Below are 19,411 nucleotides of genomic sequence, written 5' to 3' on the forward strand. Positions count from 1 at the left end.
GGTGTAGACACCAGCCTGTGCTGTTCTTTTCAGTCTATGCTGAAGCTCAGGGAAGATAGGTGGCTGCCCAGAGTCACAAGCCAGTAAGTGGTAGAGCCTCAAGTATAACATCTCAGACCAAAGTGCCTTTTACTAGTCCAGACTGTTTCTCACCAACGCTCTGTTTTTGTTTTTTTCTGACTTTCATGCATACTGTAGGAAATTTTGAACATGCAGAAAAGTGAAAATTCTACATTTCAGTTTTCCTATGAGCATCTTAAAAAGTAGGTTGTTATTTATAAAACTAGTATTTTAAGGAGTCAGTTGACTTCTTCATCCTCAAGAGTGAAAAAGTTGTTCATCTAGTTTTCTTCCTTCCTTCCTTCCCTCCCTCCCTCCTTCCTTTTCTTTCTTCTTCCCTTCCTTCCTCTGTATCTGCTTTCACCACATTCATTTTCCTTGCCCACATAGGTAGTCATTCTCTGCTGTTTAATGTGTATTCTGCTTTGTATGTGTTCTTATATCATATTTTTCTTTTTGCTTTGAGGCCATTTATTTTAATGTGTATAAATGGCATGGTGTTATCAATCTCGTTCTGTTTCTTACTACTAAGCATGTGTTTTTAGATGCAGTCTTTATGTTGAATGTAGACATCTAGTGGTTTGCTTTTGATGGCATAATCCTCCCCAGTGGGCACTGCCCTACTTTACTTGCCCATCCTCCAAGTGAATTCCCAGGTGCCATTCATTCCTGCCCACCACCCAAAATTGCTTCAGTGTATATGCTTTGGCCATCACCCTCAGCACCCTCATGATGTGTACTGTAATACTTTGTTTTATAGTGCCAGGTCTCCTTCCAGAATTGTGTCAGTCTGTCACCTGCCAGCAGTGTGTGAGGGTTCTTACCTTTCTAAATACCTGTCAGCTTTTTACATCTATTTTTCTAATTTTGCCAGTGGTATATTTTTGAAGAGATTTTGGGCCTTTCTAATTAAAACCAGATTCTGGATTTCAATGACTAAATATATAGCCCTGATGGTGTAGTGGTTAAGCACCCAGCTGCTAAACGAAAGGGCGGTACATTTTGAACCCACCAGCCACTTCATGGCAGAAAGATGTGGCAGTCAGCTTTTATAAAAATTTACCAAAAAAAAACAAAAACAAACCAAACCCATTGCTGTCCAGTCAATTCTGACTCATAGCAACCCTAAAGGACGAAGTAGAACTGCCCCATACGGTTTCCAAGGAGCGCCTGGCGGATTTGACCTGCCAACCTTCTGGTTAGCAGCTGTAGCTCTTAACCACTATGCCACCAAGGTTGGAAATCCTATGGGGCAGTTCTGCTGTGTCCCGTAAGTGTCACTGTAAGATGGAATAGATGTGACAACTTTTTTTTTTAATTGAGAGACACAATGTTTCCGCCTATGTATATTTTATTCATCTGGATTGGAAATAGTCTCCATAAGATATCCTTTCAGTTGGCGTGATGGTGAAAAAATAAGTCAAAATTTTGACGGACATTATTAAAATGTGACTAGGCCTGTACTTCCCCAACACCTGGCTGAATTCATCTACCTCTTCCCAACATCGTACTCTTTGTGGCAAAATGCTAGTTAGCCATCAAAGTCTGGTTTAAAATAGACACCCTTCTCTGTGCCATCAAAATGCTTTAACCATACTTTAATTAGTAATTATCACAAGTCACTCGAGTTGGTTTTCTACTTTTTTGTGCACCTGACTGACATGTGAACTTGCGTGGTATAGGGCATCTTTGTATACCTAGCACCTAACACCGTTAATCTAACATAGAGGAGTTCCTCATTAATTGTTTTATGAATGTTAAGTAATAGTCATTTATAATTTAATATTTGCATTTTATCTAACTATAAACTTTGTGGTTCTGAAAGTGTTTCAGATTAAAACCATCTTTCTTATGTTCTAAGGTATGAACTGTTGGCATCTTAACTCAGCCCTGATTTAAGGGCTGGATCAGTTTCAAAACTACTTTCTGGAAAAATCCTGGCTTGGCCTGCAAATAATTGTGAGCTTGCTATGTTGCTAAGGTGGGGTGACTTTCCAGCCTTGCAGGAGTACTGGTTAGGCGTCTTCATTGAGTGGCACGTTACCCTCACCACCTGTTCGTTTGGCTTTCAGATCTGGGTGCACTTGGTTAGTAGTGTAGAATGCAGCTCCAGATTCTCACCAAGAGACATTAACCTGGAACAGACAGACTAGTCCTATCAAAAGCCCAGTTGAGGGAAGCTATATTTAAAGAAGATAATTTGACGAGGACTGTTCTCCAGTTCTGTCATTTGTAATTCTAGGCCATTGGAAATCTACATAAACTCTTAATCTGTTCCCTTATCTGTAATTGAAGGAGTTAAACTGAGTGACCCCTAAGTCCCTAATGGTCTATGATGTGATACTATACCAATCAGTTTCTGTTGGAAAAACCAACTCTACCCAGCGGGCTTGGGAGACACCGGATTTAGCTTGCTTCCTCAGGAAGCTCAAAAATGGTCTCTGACTTGAAGATCCTCACATCTGTAAAGTCCCCAGGACCTTCTTCTGCTCAGGTCAGCAGGCTCCCAGTTGCACACTTGTATTCCTTTCCATAAACCTTAGGGCCTGAGTTTGCTTCCTTTTCTTCTCTAAAGCTACTACTTTTCTCCGTACTTTTTATGATTCCTCTCTCTTCCAACAATGACCGCGGAGTGGTGTGTAGTCTGCAGCAGCACCTGAAGACAAATTACATTTAAAAGCTTTTTTGTTGATGCCACTTGGGAGCATGACTGGGGAAATCACTCAGTTTCCTCATCTATAAAAATGAACAGAATGGTACCTAGAGAGTGCCTGTGAAGAAAATGTTCACAAAAACCAAACCGGTTGCCACTGAGTTGATTCCAACTCATAGCAACCCTCTAGGACAGAGCAGAACTGCCCCATAGGGTTTCCAAGGAACAGTTGGTGGATTTGAACATGCCAACCTTTTGATTAATAACCAAGCTCTTAATCACTGCACCAGCAGGGCTCCAAGAATAGTCTAGCCTCTGAAAAAAAACCCAACACAGGGCAAGGCACATGGCACAAAAAAAACCCAGTTGTCACTGAATCAGTTCCGACTGATGGTGACCCCATGTGCCGCAAAGTAGAAGTACTCCATAGGGTTTTCAAAGCTGTGACCTTTCAGAAGCAGATCAGCAGGTCTTTCTTCTAAAGCACCTCTGGGTGGGTTCAAACTGCCAACCTTTCACTTAGAGGTTAAGCACTGAATGGTTTGTACCACCCAGCGATTTGTGGTAGTTGCTGAAAATCAATACACTGTTCCAGGAAGTGGAGGCACCATCCCAAGTCTTTTTTTTTTTTTTTTAAATGAAACTGCAGGAGTCTGCAACACCACAGTAAAAATATCTCCAACTAAATTTGCTTTAGTCAAACCCGTGTGAGCGGCCAGTATGTTGCTGCCATTTTTACTTCTGAGAAGAAATGACATTTCCTGCTCCTTGTGATGAGGTGGCAGGATATGGCCGAAGTTCTGTTTAGGACACGAAGATAATCTCTTTTGTGAGATCTGTGGGATCTTTTGGTGTCATTCCCACGGTCCACGTCATAGCCCAGGTCTGTGAGAATGAATGAATATGATAAATTACTCGAAGTGCCTGTTTTTCTACATTTGTTTTCTCTTCTGCGAATACAAATAATTGAGCGGAATGATCTTTTACTTTAAATGACTGTTTGCTGCCAATAAGCTAGATAAAATATATTTACTTCTTGTTCAGGTATATATTCTACATTTAAAATTTATTTCAAAGGCATATTTGTAAAAGCACAATAGAGGCTTGTCTTTTTAAGTAGAGCAAATAGGTAACTATTGTTGACAGCTCCTAAAATAACATCACAATTTTACACTTTATTATGATAAAATCCTTTCCAACAATCTTCATGATAGGGTATCTCGGACAACTTTAAGTTAGTGAATGGCTGCATATAAAGTCAATGTAATGTTAGTGGTTTCCACATACCTGTTAATTTTCATGCACAAATATTGGACTTGTTCTTTTAAGATAAAGCAAAAATCTGAGTTGCTTGGATTTCCAAGTTGCAACGAGAAGGCTCCACGTTTAACCGTCTACTCTTATTATGTTAAGGCTCAGACTCATCTCCAAACAAACACATGATTGAGGTGATGTTTTGGAATAACATCCTGTGTTTCGGTGGAGCATCACTCTTCAGTGACATTCTGAGGTTGCATTGTATTAGCACATGATATTTTCCCCAGTTAATTGATATCCCAGGTTTGTCCACGGGAAAATCTACAGCTCCCCCAAACATGCTTGACAAGTTATTATATTTACTTTAGTCAAAACCCGTGTGTGCAATATCCCTCTTGGAGGTGGTCTATTATTGGAGTCCCATATGCTTTTTGTTTAGGAAGAAAGCAGTCACTGTGTCATACTGTTACATGGAGTATTCTTTTTCAGGGATGTTGTTCCCTTGGGGACCATATCAGGCCAGAGTTCCTTAGTCTAATAAGACCTTTGTAACTCTTATTGTATAAAAGTTCTGGGAGGGAAGCAAGAGTTAAACAGAAAATGTAATTCAAGCAGCCATATTAGGCCACATGTGAGAAAGCATGACTCTTAGTATTGGATTTAAAAACAGTATTTGTTGTAAAAATCAGTGTGATGCCATAACATTCAGGGTATTTCTGTGTAAATGAAGGCTATTGTGGCACAGGGAACTCAGAATGTTATAACATTTACTTTATTTTCTGAATATGAATGATTTAAAAACATTACACAGAGTTGTCTATTCATAAAAATTTATATTAAAAAAAGGAAACAGATATTATCATTATAGAAGTCTTATATAGTGATATTTAACCTAAGATTTTCTTGTGTGCTATTGCCAATCAGTAAAATAATGTGTAATCTGTATGAAAATAATGGCCACTGCAGCATTGTAAACATATTTTTTCACACATTAGTACAAATAAAGTATATATACTTTTCAGAGTTACTCAATTTGATTATTGTACTTTTACCAATAGATGACAAATAGCATATTTTCAATAAGAGCTGGTTTTTAAGAAACGGATTTTGCAAAATGAACACAGTTCTTTCTTCAGCTTTTTATTATGATGTCTGGTGAAGAAAATTTTTATTTTATTTTTTATGTCTAACTCATGGATATAGAAAGAATAAAATAAATACTTAAATATTACCCATAATTATGATACTATTACACTTATTTTTTGAAGTGTGACAATTTTACAGTAAAAATATGGTATTGTGATAGTTTGAGACTCTCCTTTTAATTTTTTTCTTACAGCAAATGGTTTCACAGCAACGCATTCTAATCCACGAAGATTCCATGAACCTATTAAGTCTTTATACCTCTCCTTCTTTGCCCAACATCACCTTGGGACTTCCAGCAGTGCCATCCCAGCTCAATGTAAGTCATTACACTGTATCAGCTGACACCACTCTGAGAGAGATTTTCCTAGCAGTGACTCCCTTTCATTTCTTAGATATTTAAACTTGCTAAAAACGTGGTTGAGTCAACTTCCATTTCACTCTGCTGAGTTCAAATTGATTCAGTATAATTTCATTTTGAAGACTTACACAAATTAGCATAATATCATAAAAATAGTAACTACCATTTGTATAATGCTTTGTCGTTGTTGGGTGCCATCAAGTTGATTCTGACTCATAGTGACCCCATGTGACAGAGTAGAACTGCCCCATAAGGTTTTCCTGGCTGTAATCTTTACAGGAACAGTTTGCCAGGTTTCTCTCCAGTAGAGTCGAAGAGCCACTGGCTGGGTTGGAACTGCCAACCTTTTGAATAGCAGCTGAGTGCTTAACCATTGTACCACTAGTGCTCCTTGCATAATGCTTTAGAGTTAAAAAAAAAAAAAAACAAGAAAAAAAACTCTCTAGCTAATTCATTTTGGTAGCTCCACACAACCATCCTGTGAAACAGAGATTACAGTCTACATTTACAGAAGCTGAGACTTGAAGAAGTTAGAAGCCAAAGATCACAGATCCCGTCAGTGGCCGTTCTGGATCTCAACCCAGACCAGTGCTGAGAGGCATAGCTTCTAATGTAAATGACTTTATTTAGGAAATTTAAGTTACTGATTCTGTGTTACCGAAGAATACGTATCTGTAGAAACTCTCTAAGAACAATATTAAAATATTCCCGGGAGGTTCAAAGTAAATCAATTAGTTTAAAAGCCCTGACAAACTGAAATAGGATCTTTTGGATGTAGTTTTTCTACTAGCTGAAGATAGCTTTAAGTAAACCAAAAAAAAAGTCAAACCCACTGCCGCCAAGTCGATTCCAACTCACAGCAACCCTATAGGACAGAGTAGAACTGCCCCCATAGGGTTTCCAAGGCTGTAAATCTTTACGGAAGCAGACTGCCACATCTTTCTCCCATGGAGTGGCTGGTGGGTATGAACCACAGACTTTTTAGCAGCCAAGTGCTTTAACCACTGCACCACTAGGGCCTCTTAGCTTGAAGTAGTTACTATTTATTTTACGTATATTCTCTAAAATTATGTAAGTTTTGGTCCTTGCAGAAGACTGTGAGCCTTACCCAGAATATTTCATCTGTGAAACATTAGTAAATTAAGTTGTACTGGTATAGAGGTCATGTGATACATTTGGTTTAAAGCAAAACTCATTTCAGCTCTTGTCACCAGTTTTCACAGTCTTTGGCAGCCAGTGTTCCACTGAGTCCAGCATGTCAGGTTCACATCTTTTATGATATTTCCTGCATCAGAAAATTCTGAAGAGTTGGCCATTTTATATTTAATTCTATTTTCAGAATATAAGGCATGTATGCTGATTTATCCGTAAGCACACCTATAATGACATGTTTACAGGATAAATTTTATAATTGTATCAGTGCATATTTTAAACTTAATCTAAGAGGTATTTTATCTGGTGTTTGTAATAGAGTTTAATGTTATCTCATGTGATAAAATGATCTTATACCATTGGGGAGAAAGCAAAATTTGCATGTCACTTCATAGCTAGGGATTAAAGAAGAAATGTTTAAAATCTAGGTGCTCTGCCCTTGAAATTTCACATGAAGCATGTGAAATTAGTTCTAGTGAAAAGAACAAAAGAATTAGGAATGAAACTAAACCTCAGTATTCATAGATAATGTTTTAATGTCTTCACTTATTAAAAACTATTTTTTTCTTTGATTTCTCTTTTTCCTGTCTCTTCTGATGGTAACTGAATACCAACACAAAAACTTTTGATGACACATGGTTAGGTAATTTATTCCCAGTACTTTTGTATGTTCTAAAGCACTCCTCCCTGCTAACACACACACACACACCACTTTTAATGTGGTTAGGGAGAATTTTTTCCCAAAGGACCAAGTACTAAAGCCAGACCATTTAATGTTTCAATGGTAATATGATTTGGTACCACTGGCTGAATAAACTGATGTGGTTTGGATTGAAGTTTCATTTTTCTTCGCTTCCATTTTGGTGTGGATGGGGCCATCACAATTAATTTTTCAAGCTTAGCATTCCTTTGGCAAAGGGATCTCTAATATTCCATTTCCCCACTGAATAGTGGGAAATTTTAAGGAAAAGAGGCCAGGACAGGGAATCACATCTAGATTAAACATTGCATTGACTTGCTCTGTTACTCAGACAAACCATTTACCTCTTTGTCCTGCAATTTCTCCATCACTAAAAATTGCTTTGCTTCCCTGGTGCACAGCAATTTTGAAAGATGAAACACAAGTTTTGAAAAGAAACATGCCACATAATTTTGAGGTATTAGACTTCTGCTTTTGCAACACCAAAATGACCACCATTCATTAAATCGTTTCACTGGGATAATTCGTTATTACTATTCATGATATAATTATTATTGCCTTATTACTATGTTATCATACATTTCAAGTTCTTAATAGCATTTTTATTTGATATCTGATTTCACTTTAGTTTACTTCATAAAACAAAGAATCTGCAGTGTCATTTTCAATATTTAGAGATTTGAGGATCTGTTAGGAATTAATGTAAAATACATGTTTAAATCAGATTCCTGTGTATTTTTTAACATCTTTCAGTGAGTTCTTTAAATGATTATATTTTAAAAATTAAATATTTTTTAACTTGCAGCTCTGTGAACTTATCAGAGGAAAGGCAGAGAACAGGAGAATTGTTCCTTTTGTTTGAAATTACAGACCTTTAAAATTACAGCCTAGAAATCCCTATGAGGTAGATCTATTCTATTATGTGGGGTCACTATGAGTCGAAACTGACTCAAAGGTGCCTAACAACAACACCAGATCCCTATAATGTAGTCTTTAGCTGTTCAAATAAATTTTACTTTTCCAACCTACCTTTTACTAAAGCAGTGTATTTTAATATATTCTTAGGAATTGACCCCGTTTCTTAAGGCAGAAATCAGCATGATTTTTAACGTTAAAAAAAAAAAAAACTTTTTCATTTAAGCTCAACACAATGATACCCAATGCTAAATTCACTCCAGAGTTTCATTTTGTTTGTATTTCTCCTTTGTTAATTCACTCAGTTTAAAAGACATGCTGTTATCCATTTTCTCTGCTCCACCATTGGGTAACGTGGGGTTTTTGTTTTGGAAAATCATGGCGTAAGAAACTCGTCTAATGATGTAAAGACGTAATGGCTCACATGAATGAAGAGGATTAACATCTGTATTACTTCTTGACACAGGCTTCGAATTCTCTCAAAGAAAAACAGAAATGTGAGACCCAGACACTCAGGCAAGGTGTTCCTCTGCCCGGGCAGTACGGGGGCAGCATCCCGGCATCTTCAAGCCATCCCCACGTCACGTTAGAGGGAAAGCCCAACAGCAGCCACCAAGCTCTCCTGCAGCATTTATTGTTGAAAGAACAAATGAGACAGCAAAAGCTTCTCGTTTCTGGTAATTAGCAATGGAATCATTTATAGGTCATATTAGAGCTTATATTTTTTCAGATATCCGGTGTAAATAGTCTCTTTAACTTAAGACCCTAGTAAAGATTTACAGTGTTGTACAAGGGTCCCCCCACACTTTGTACTGGTGGGAAAGGGTATTATCCTTATTTCTTCCCCTAGAGCTACACACGTGCATGCACACACACACACACACAGCCTCACTTAACTTTCATACACACCAGAGTGAACTACTGGTGAAGCATTTGGCAGATGCATACTTGCTCTATGCTTCAGCACTTTTATCTTCTCCCCCCCAATCTAACCTTCTTCTGATGTTTGCCTGGTAGTATCACTACTTGTCATAAAATTTATCTATCCTATGTCTATTGTCTGTAGATTCTTGTCTTATCTTAAATAAAAAATTATGTGTGCACATATACGCATACACAACTGTAGATTCTTGTCTTATCTTAAATAAAAAATTATGTGTGCACATATACGCATACACAACATACCTATATATATCCTATATATGTATATATATCCTATATATGTATATATATATATTTTTTTTCAGGTGGCGTTCCCTTACATCCTCAATCTCCCTTGGCAACAAAGGAGAGAATTTCACCTGGAATTAGAGGTACCCACAAACTGCCCCGTCACAGACCTCTGAATCGAACCCAGTCCGCACCTTTGCCTCAGAGCACGTTGGCTCAGCTGGTCATTCAGCAGCAGCATCAACAATTCTTGGAGAAGCAGAAGCAATACCAGCAGCAGATCCACATGAACAAAGTAAGCCCCCAAACCAAGTCAAAATGTCATAACCACTGGTGTGGAAACCATCATTACGTTCACAAGACTGACTGTATAGCAAAATGGAAGTTATAGATCAAGGAGATCGTTCCTGTTTGAGTACCTATTTTAATACACAAAAGCATACAGAGACGTGCATGTAGAGCCCCATTTTTTAGTATTGTAGAAAAGGGTTGAGGCAGAGTTGAATGTGGAGTATTGACACGCCAAAAAGTTTATGCGGGTGTTGGGAGAGATGGCACAGAGAGCTAATAAGGCATTTCTTGGTGACTTGTATGCATCCATTTTGTATTTATTTTTTAGTATTCCTCAGTTCATTACATGAAGTGTTTGAAGCAGTTTCTTGGAAATTGTGATCATTTCTTTCTGGCAGCTTATTGTGGCTGAAATGGACAGCAGATGTCAGTACCACATCACATCCTTAGGAATTCTCCTGCTCAGGCAGCCACAAAGAAGTAGTGATTACAATATAATGATAACAGACAGGCTAGTAAAGCATTTTCAATGAATGTATGAGTGAAATGATATTAAGGTATACAGTTTTGCCACCACTGTCAGCTATGGTACATTTACAACATATTCATTCCTAGAATATGTTAAAGCCCTGAATGTAAAGATTCTATTCCCTCTCCTTTGTATTGTGTCACCTAAAATTATCTCATAGAGGCATAAGAAGCATTATTTTGAGAAACGATGTCCTGTTGACTGATCATTGGGTGGTGAAATTTGCTTAGGCAATTGAACACTTTATTGTAGTGTGATGTTTAAAAAAAGAAAAAACCTCATAGGCAAAATGTTTAACTATCTTCCTAATGGCAGTAGGAGAATGGGTGTCATCATGTATTCACCTTATTGCAGGCAAGGCTGGAGTTTTTCTGTTCTTTCTGGCCTGTATCTTAACAAAGGCAGGGCCATGAAGGGAATATGGGCTGAAGACCACTAGTACTGACCTGACATTCTTCCAGCCCAGTCCTCTGCTGCTGCTCTCATAGATGTTTGTGAGGGAATGGGAAGGTGGGAGTGGGGAGGGGGACTGGCAGACAGTTGACTCTCCTGCCATCTTTAACCTTGTCAAAGGTTAAAGTACCCGCATTGCAGGTAGTTCCAATATCATCAGGTTGATATCTGTTTTATTGCTACACCATCTCTCTAAATTTATCATATTATTTGTAAACGAATTAGTTATTGAGGGGAACTAACTTTCATCTCTCTGTAACAATGTAATGCTCATCGATTTGAAAATGACTATGTACATTTGCTATATGGTGGTAGAGGTAGTTTTATATGTTTGTTCTGTGGTCTCTTAAAACACGACTTAAACCTACACAGATATTCTTTGAAAATTGTTCAGCATTCATTGAGAGAGATTGACGCTGAATTAAAGATTGGGAACTCTACTTCTCACCTCATAATATATTGGTCTGGCATTAGGTTCATTTATAAAATCAGGATTGGATTGTAGGTATACTTTCTGTTCCTCTTGGTTCCATTTCCTAGAAATATGTGGATGGACATATTCTACTAACCAGGTAAATAGGTTCCTAAAATGATTCTTATAAATATCTTTAAATATATTTTGAAATACATTTTTAAGACCTAGAGTTGCCACTGTTTCAGATTCAGATGGTGTGCTCATATCAGAAATTTTTTTTTTTTATCATGCATGATATTTTGACAAGCAGATGCTAACCCCAGTCACATGGAAGAAACTGAGATGAAAAGCAGGCATTTGCATTTTAGCAACAAGAGAAGCAAATCTTATCAGGGACCTTCTCCAATGTGGAGCTGATTCCTTGGAATCTGTTAAGAATTTCCCCTAAAATCAGAAACAAACCTGTACTTTTAGGTACATGTTTGTACAGTGGTCTGATTATTAAATCTTGTCTTAATTAGGCAAAATGAAGACCAGAAAACTTCAAAGTACGGAGCTGGTCTTTATATGTTAACCCCTCTCAGCTTGGGTGTTTAGATTACTCAAGTAGGTCTCCAGTTGGCTTTTCTTTAAGTATGGATTCCATATGTTTAATCAAGATGGCATATGTGCATTGGGCATTCTCCAAATTTTGAAAATATTTCACCTGCCCTCAATTGTCTGAGAGAACAGAGAAAATCTTATTAAAGAAAATATTGAACCTCTTTCCTATTCTGAAGTATTTACAATAGAAACATCAAAAAGTGAATTGCTACTGTTCAGCCTTCTCCATGGGGTGATGAAGACTATTATTTCACATTGGGTTAGGGTCATGACCTAGATGCCAAAAGCTAACAATTTTCTGTATTATACAGTGAAGCCTGTGAGAGCCGGAGTTCGATTGGACAGCCTTGCTTTCATGGGTCTCACAACTTTTCCACCTTTGACAGGGTGCAGTCTTACCCCTTTACTATTGCTCGTTTTAGTGGAAAGTATTCGAATTTTCCTTCTCTGACAGGTTCCCACCTTACATAGGCTCCAGCTTGTACAGGTTTTACTGTAATACATTTGTGTGTACTCTCTTTAACCATCAAATACCCATTGAGAAATAACTACGGAAACTGTAATTTTGGTCATTTTCCCCAGTTTCAGTGGATGAACCTTATTGAAGTCATTCAAGTTGGAGCAAATAAGCAGCATCATAAAAGCATGGTCCTTATTCTTGAGATATTTATTATAGCAGGAAACATAGGCACACATGAAGACATAGGTATGCAAATGACATTTAAAATGTCTTTTTACATCTCAACTTTTTTATGGTTCTTTTTTGAGGAGTTTAGAGAAGCAAAAAATGGAGTGGGAGGAAAAAAAAAAGATTTATCTCTACATCCAACCAAATATGATTGACCTTCCTGGTATGAGATTTGTAATGGTATGTTTGAGTTGCTAATAATCTTTAGAAAAATTAGTCGCAAACCTATACTTTTAGAAGCATTGTTTATCCAATGATTAACTTATTAAAATTTGAGAACTTCCTTATATTTTGCTATTATTTTAACACGTTTATGAAAGCAATCATTCATACCTGTTATAACTACACAATGTAAATATTACTTCTCATACTGTATAATTTTCCTACCTGTTGCCTGACAGTTTAATGACAGTTTTATGGAAAATTTGTGTATATTAGGAATTATTTGCCTCATATAGTATAGGCTTTCAAGACCTTAACAAAAATATTTATCCCCTGAAATGAGTTTACCTGGTATTTGTATTGTTATACCTGCCAGTAAACAAAGGCTAAAGATAGAAAGGCCAGTGGTGAGCTGGAGAGGAAGTCCTGTCAGAATGATGTATTTCTCTGCTCATCAGTTTGAATATGCTGTTGCCACCAAAGTGTTTCGAGCAGTTTAACTGTAAGAAAATCATGGCTTAAAACATTTGTCTTTTGGTTTTTGAGACATTTTAAAAGTTCAGAAATTTATAACACAGTTTCTATTGCTAATATGCAGTAAGTCCATGTGATGATAACTTAGATTTTTGTGAGCCTTCAAAAATCAAGTTTCCTTACACTGACATCAAAAGAAGACTGTTACTTTTGCCAGTATACTTTGTTTTTCTTATTAGAAGAAAAAAAAATTCTAATGTAAAAGTTTCCCCATAAATACAAAATAGCAAAGAAAAAAAAAAATGAGGGTATTGGTAATGGTAAGTTTCTCTGGAGCCCATTTCAAGTTTAAATATTGCCACTTTTTTTTTTTAATTCTTGTCGAAACAGAAATATAGTTGATGAAAACAAAACACACCACAGTACCTTGGAGATTTGATGGTTTTGAAGGAGTATTCTTACCACTGCCTAATTAAGTTAATAAAAGGGAAGTCTCCAGTCACATTACTAACTGAATGGTGCGCGGAAGTCTTCCAAAGTATCCCCAGGCATTTTTGTTATAATTTGACATAACCCCCCCATAACATTATTCTTTGAATTATTTCTCTGCAATAGTATTAATATAATAGCGTTAATTCAGAGCTAATGGTTTCTGTGTTAACTAAAATTTTAATACCGAATCTAACACCTTTGTTTATCATATTTATTCTGTCAAATCCATATGAGCATAAATTCTAGAAAATTCTCTTTTTCTTTCATGCTTATTTGACTAAAATACTAACCGATTCATGTACCCATTGAGCAAGTAATTATTGAATTCTTACATTGAGCCAGATACTGTTTTTGGCACTAAGAAAACTATATTCAGTGTCCTCATGGGGCTTACGTTATTGGTGGTAGGGAGGGAAACATTAAACAGTAATACAGTGCGTTGTATATTAGGATAGCAGACTTGAAGGAAATTAATAAGACTACGTCTCTATGGGTCTTAGGCTAGGTTCTCTAGGGGACCAAAGCTACTGAAATATGTAGAGAGAGAGAGAGAGAGAGAGAGATCTAATTGAAGGAAATAGTTCATGCAGTTGTAGAGGCTGGAAAGTCCCAAATCCGTGGGTCAGGTGTCAGGCTGAAGGCTTCTCCTGAATCACGTCCTTGCAGGGGTTGAAGACATTGGCAGGTCAGACATCAGGTTGCTGCCTCATGGGGCTGCCAGAGCTGGTGAATCCCAAAATCTTCAGGCTGCAGGCTCACGTTCCAAGAACCAAAGGTTGAATTGGATGCAGGATCCAGAGTGAGAGTGAGCCTTGCTGGAACATCTATTAATTACTGGAGGCAGGCCACACCACCAAGAAAATACCTCTTTGAACTGATTGGCTGCTCATAGCAGATCTCATCATGGAGGTGATTACATTATATCAGATCTCATCATGGAAGTGATTACATTATATTACATTATGGAAGAGTAATCAGTCCAGTGCCTGTCAAACCACTGAGAATCATAGCTTAGCTAAGTAGTATATAACATTAACCATCATACTGTGTTATCTTGTCTTGTTTCTATTTCTTTCTCTCTCTTTTTCTATTTCTTTCTCTTTCTTTCCTTCTTTCTTATATGCTGTGTGATGAATGCCTTGTGCATTCCTGTGACTGGATATCAGCCAGCACTTTAAAAAAAAACCCACATAAATCATGAGATGATATCTTACATGTGTCAAGGTACAGTCTAGATATAAGTATTTATTATATATTTATTACTATGATACTTAGGCATTTTGACATGAGTGCTATTTTATCATAATAAAAATATATCTAAGACAAGACCAGTAAAGGGGAGGCCTAGCAGATGTCCTGTGTTGCCCTTATTAAAACAGGTAGATATTATATTCTGACAAGCTAGGCATGAATATAATTATGCTCAAATGTTGTATCAGAGCAAATGGGGAGATTTCATGATTTTTTGGGAAGAGAACGTGACCCTTTATTTGAGTAATATCTGTTGTATTCTGTTTCTTGACATAATTTTCTAACATAAATATTACATGCTCTCCACAACCTCTCATGATTCATACCACTCCCTATCTCCAACCACTCATCCACAGCAACCCAGAGAGTATATTCTTTGTTTGAGCTCACGTAAAACATAACATGCATAGATATGCGTATGTGTGTGTGTGTGTGTGTACCTGAAGGTAGGTCTAATAATACAGAATTCCAAAACTATTTTGTGTACTATTGATAAAAGTGTAAATTTTCCCAAGGAGATTAATTTGAAGAACAACAGTTATATAGATACATATATTCAAAAAACTTACGTAGTTTGATTTCACACCTCATATGCTCAAGTAAGCAAATACTTCATATTAGCTTTCTTCTAATAAGTGTAATTCATTCTATCCATGTCTTGTTTGTTGGCAGATTAAAAATTTAAGTATATGGGGACCATGTACTATTAACTGCTTTTTTTTTCCTGCACCTATTTCTCCTAGTATCTCTCGTTCTCCCCTACTTTTATTCACTGTGCATGTTGTCAGCACCTTCTCAAACATCATTTAAATAATATCAACTCCATTTTACCTATGGAATCTACAATGAGCTGGGCACCATACCAGCATTCTTATGCATATTATTCCTCAACATGATGAACTTTTTTTTTTTAAATATCAGGGAAGTTCATTTCAAAGTGCTTAGGCAGGTGGACCAAGGTGACAGCAGTTAACAGAGCTGGAATTCCGGCATTGATTGTATGCCTCAAAAGTCTGTTCTTAACTACTCTTGCTTGTCTCACTGTTGTTTTTAGCAGCAAGTAGGAGGTAAGCTCTCCCTAATTTTACTTTTGCCAAAAAGTAGAAAATTCACAATTGAAATCAAAGCAGAAAATAAATTAAGACTAGGAAGGTCATCTTATTGATTTGAATTTGCCAGAATGAAGAAGTCTCTTTCCCCAGACCCGCTTCACAACTTCCCGTGCATCGCCCTCCATCCAGTTACTCACTCTGTACTTGAAGCTGAGGGCAGGGCATTCAGATCTCCCTTTGGATTACGAAGCTTTCCAAAGCAGTGCAGAGTCAACTACAGCCAGGCCCCATTTTGTTCCTTTCTCTCATGTTGTTATGTTGCTATTCTTTAGGTTGGACAAACATCTTCTCACAGGAGTTCCAAGCATAAAGCTGGAAGTCTACTGACTTCATTAAGATCAGCTAAAATGCAGATGTTGGCATCTCATCTTTGGGTGGTTGGAAAATGCCTTTTTTGGGGGGTTTTGAAAAATGGATGAGTAGAAACTTGAACTAGACTTTCACTTAGGAAAGCAGGCATTACTGTTGTCAGGTTTAATTTCTTTGTGTTCATTTGACAGCTTGTTTCCAGGCAGAGTCTTTTAATCACCAATTTAGAATTACATTTTGCCCGTTAGATGGATACTACATCAAAAACTTTAGCAAGCATTGAAAGGCAGTCTTAATTTTATAACAGTAAAAAGCTTTCTAGATTATTTATCTATCTATAAAGGTTTATAAAAGAAACTTTGACTTTACCCTTAAATAGATGCTATTTTGACATGATTAGCCCAATGTAAACAGATCCTTGTAGGTATGTATTGGGCTTCAAAAAAAAAAAGAAAGAAAGAAACCACTTATGCTGCAATACCAATTTACATCATCACAGAGAATTCATATAGAAGCATTTCACCATGTAATTACAAGTTGATGGTTTATAATATACAGAAAATGGCTTGTTGCTTTATTATTATATATTTATTATTAGATGTGATGAAATGCTGTGTTTGGAAAAGAAACTAAATGACCATTTCAGTGGATTAATGTGTAACATTCACAAACATTCCCAGTGCTGCTTTCATAACTTGAAGACCAAGGGAAAGGACCTCGACCTTGCCTTTTCACTCTGCACTGTTAATCTAGTCAGAGACGCTTTTATTGAATGAGAAAAACAATAGTTGGACATGACCATGAGGTAAGAAAAGAGGGGAAAGAAAAATATCTCGGGAATTAAACCATGTGAGTAGCTTGACTGATGTTGATTCCAGGCAGTTCAAAGGGAGAGGGAAGCTAAATAATTCGGTTGCTTTCCAACCTTGACAAATAGTTTCATTTGACAGAATGAAATAATTAAGTCTTGCTAAGGAATTTTTAATATAGCTAAGTGATTTGTAGACATGAAGGCCGCCAATGTGTAACAGTCTCTTTGTTACAAATTTTGGTTGCTTCTAAGTTCCTGACTTCAGTTCCCTTTTTTTTTTCCCTGTATCTTTTTGCTATTTCTCTAAACACTTAGGAAATTGGAGGGATTATAGTGACACTGAAATGTCATCTGACCTAGAGTATTCCCATTCCTTTAGGCAGAATTGCACCCAGGGCCATGTGCCCGTATCCTAAATGTACCCTGTTGTAATTAATGTAGTTATATCAACCAGCGATAAAAACTCACTTCTAAAAAATAATTTCCTGGCATGGAATAATTGATGATGTTACACAAAGATTTATTTATGAACAACCATTATGCTGCATACTGGAAATAATAAAATGAAGACGTATTCTTTTGCTTGAATGGCTCACGGACCTGCAAACAGATACTTAAAATCAAAGATGATTCTATATAATGCAAGTCTATACAAGTGGCAAAATCTAGACTACTTGATAGCTTTTTCAATTAGAAGTTGCTCAGGTCCTGAACAATTATTCATTTTTTGTGCAACTTTGGTCAAGCTGTTCAACTTCTTTGTCTAAAAATTCTCTGACCTTAAATCTTAGAGGCTTATATTGCTGCTAGTTGCCATGGAGTCAGTTCCAACTCATGGCAACACCGTGTGTGAAGAGTGGAACTGCTCCATAGGATTTTCAAGGGTGCAACCTTTTGGAAGCAGATCACCAGGTCTGCCTTCCAAGGTGCCTTTGGGTGTGTTTGAACTGCCAACCTTTTGGCTGATAGTCAAACATTTAACTGACTACCAGCTCCTAGAAGCTTTAAAAAAAAAAAAAATTTTTTTTTTTTAATAATAGTGAGGATTAAATGAGAGAATGCATCACGAAGTACTTTGTAAACGTGGTAAGTACTACTGAAATCTAGCTCAGTATATCTATCCCTACCTAACATTACAGTTCTGTTTTCCTTATTATGTTATAAAAAGTTAGTTGTCTGGATGTACTAGAATATTTCCAAAACATATATTCCCCACTTGTCTAATTATTACATCAAGCTACTTCATTGTGTGCCATACCACTGAACTTTATTCAAGCCCTTTCATGTGTCTTTGTAGATTATCATGAAGAAGACCTTGTTTTCTCTTTGGAACAATATTAGTGAGTGATTGAATTTTTTATTGAGGTATAATTTACATACAATGAAATTTATCCCTTTAGCTGTAAAGTCCAGTGAGTTTTGACAAATACATATCATTATCTGTTTACAACAATCAAGATACAGAATAGTTCCATCACCTTCCAAAATTCCCTGTGTTGCCTCTTTGAAGTCAATTCCTACCCCTACCCCCAGCCCCTGGCAAAGTAGTTGCATTTTTGACCAAGTAGGGAGCAGAAAACATACCACAAGCTTGGGGGGGAATGGCGTGTTTTAAAAGCACACAGACATCAGCCCTAAATGATCTAAACCATGGAATACTCAAACAAGAAGGAACATAAGGGATTATTTGCAGAGGTCACAAGCCTACAGTGCATGGACTGGACCCACCCCATGAACCTGATATCTCAATAAGCATTGGAATTAATGACCAATCTTTTAAAAATAGAAAAATTTCAAATAAAAATCTAGATTTCTGGCATTTTCTGGAAAATTGAAAAGTCTGGCCACACTGGCCCCACATTTCCAAGTGACAGTTATCATCTAGGGCTAACTCTTGGTTGACCATTTTAAACAGAACTTGCACTGCTCTTCAATTTACCAAAGCAAATGATTGATCGATGGAGAAAGAAGGGAGAGGTTTACAAGTTAAGCGGCTGGAAGTTCATCGACTTTGAACTACTGTCCATTCTGAGACCCACTCCCAAACCACCAAGGTTTTTCAAAGAAAATAAGGATGTCTTACTGTGCCTCTATTCTCTAATCTTAAGGAGAGGAGGAAAACTTTGAAATAAAGTGTACTGCCAGCTGAAGAGCTGAAAGATACTTATAGGAAAAAAATACTATTATGTATAAAAAGAAAAATAAAATTCATAGTGCTGTAAAAGAAGGAAAAGTGACTCATTTGTGTTCTGTTCAAAAAAAAGCCTCTGATAGCTTTTGTTACATTTTATTGCTGAGGAATCGCTGTTCTGAAAGGTCAATCTCCCTGCTTCCACTTTTGCCCCCCTAAAATTTAATCATTTACAAATATAAACCAAACTGTGTCATGTTACTGTTGTTGGTAGCTGCC

General features: G+C 36.9%; 1 protein-coding gene across 8 annotated transcripts in view; it reads left to right on the forward strand.

Annotated features, from left to right (window-relative positions):
- The window catches only part of HDAC9 (histone deacetylase 9), a 1,063,574-nt gene that overhangs the window by 640,081 nt on the left and 404,082 nt on the right, over positions 1-19,411 (forward strand). For all 8 annotated transcript variants that reach the window (XM_049893259.1, XM_049893260.1, XM_049893263.1 and 5 more), the window contains 3 exons: positions 5,310-5,432; positions 8,708-8,918; positions 9,489-9,706. In XM_049893259.1, coding sequence (XP_049749216.1) covers positions 5,310-5,432; positions 8,708-8,918; positions 9,489-9,706 — 552 coding nt within the window. The remainder of the gene's footprint in view (positions 1-5,309; positions 5,433-8,707; positions 8,919-9,488; positions 9,707-19,411) is intronic.

Source organism: Elephas maximus, chromosome 8 (assembly GCF_024166365.1).
Source record: "Elephas maximus indicus isolate mEleMax1 chromosome 8, mEleMax1 primary haplotype, whole genome shotgun sequence".
In the NCBI taxonomy this organism is placed as follows: Eukaryota; Metazoa; Chordata; class Mammalia; order Proboscidea; family Elephantidae; genus Elephas; species Elephas maximus.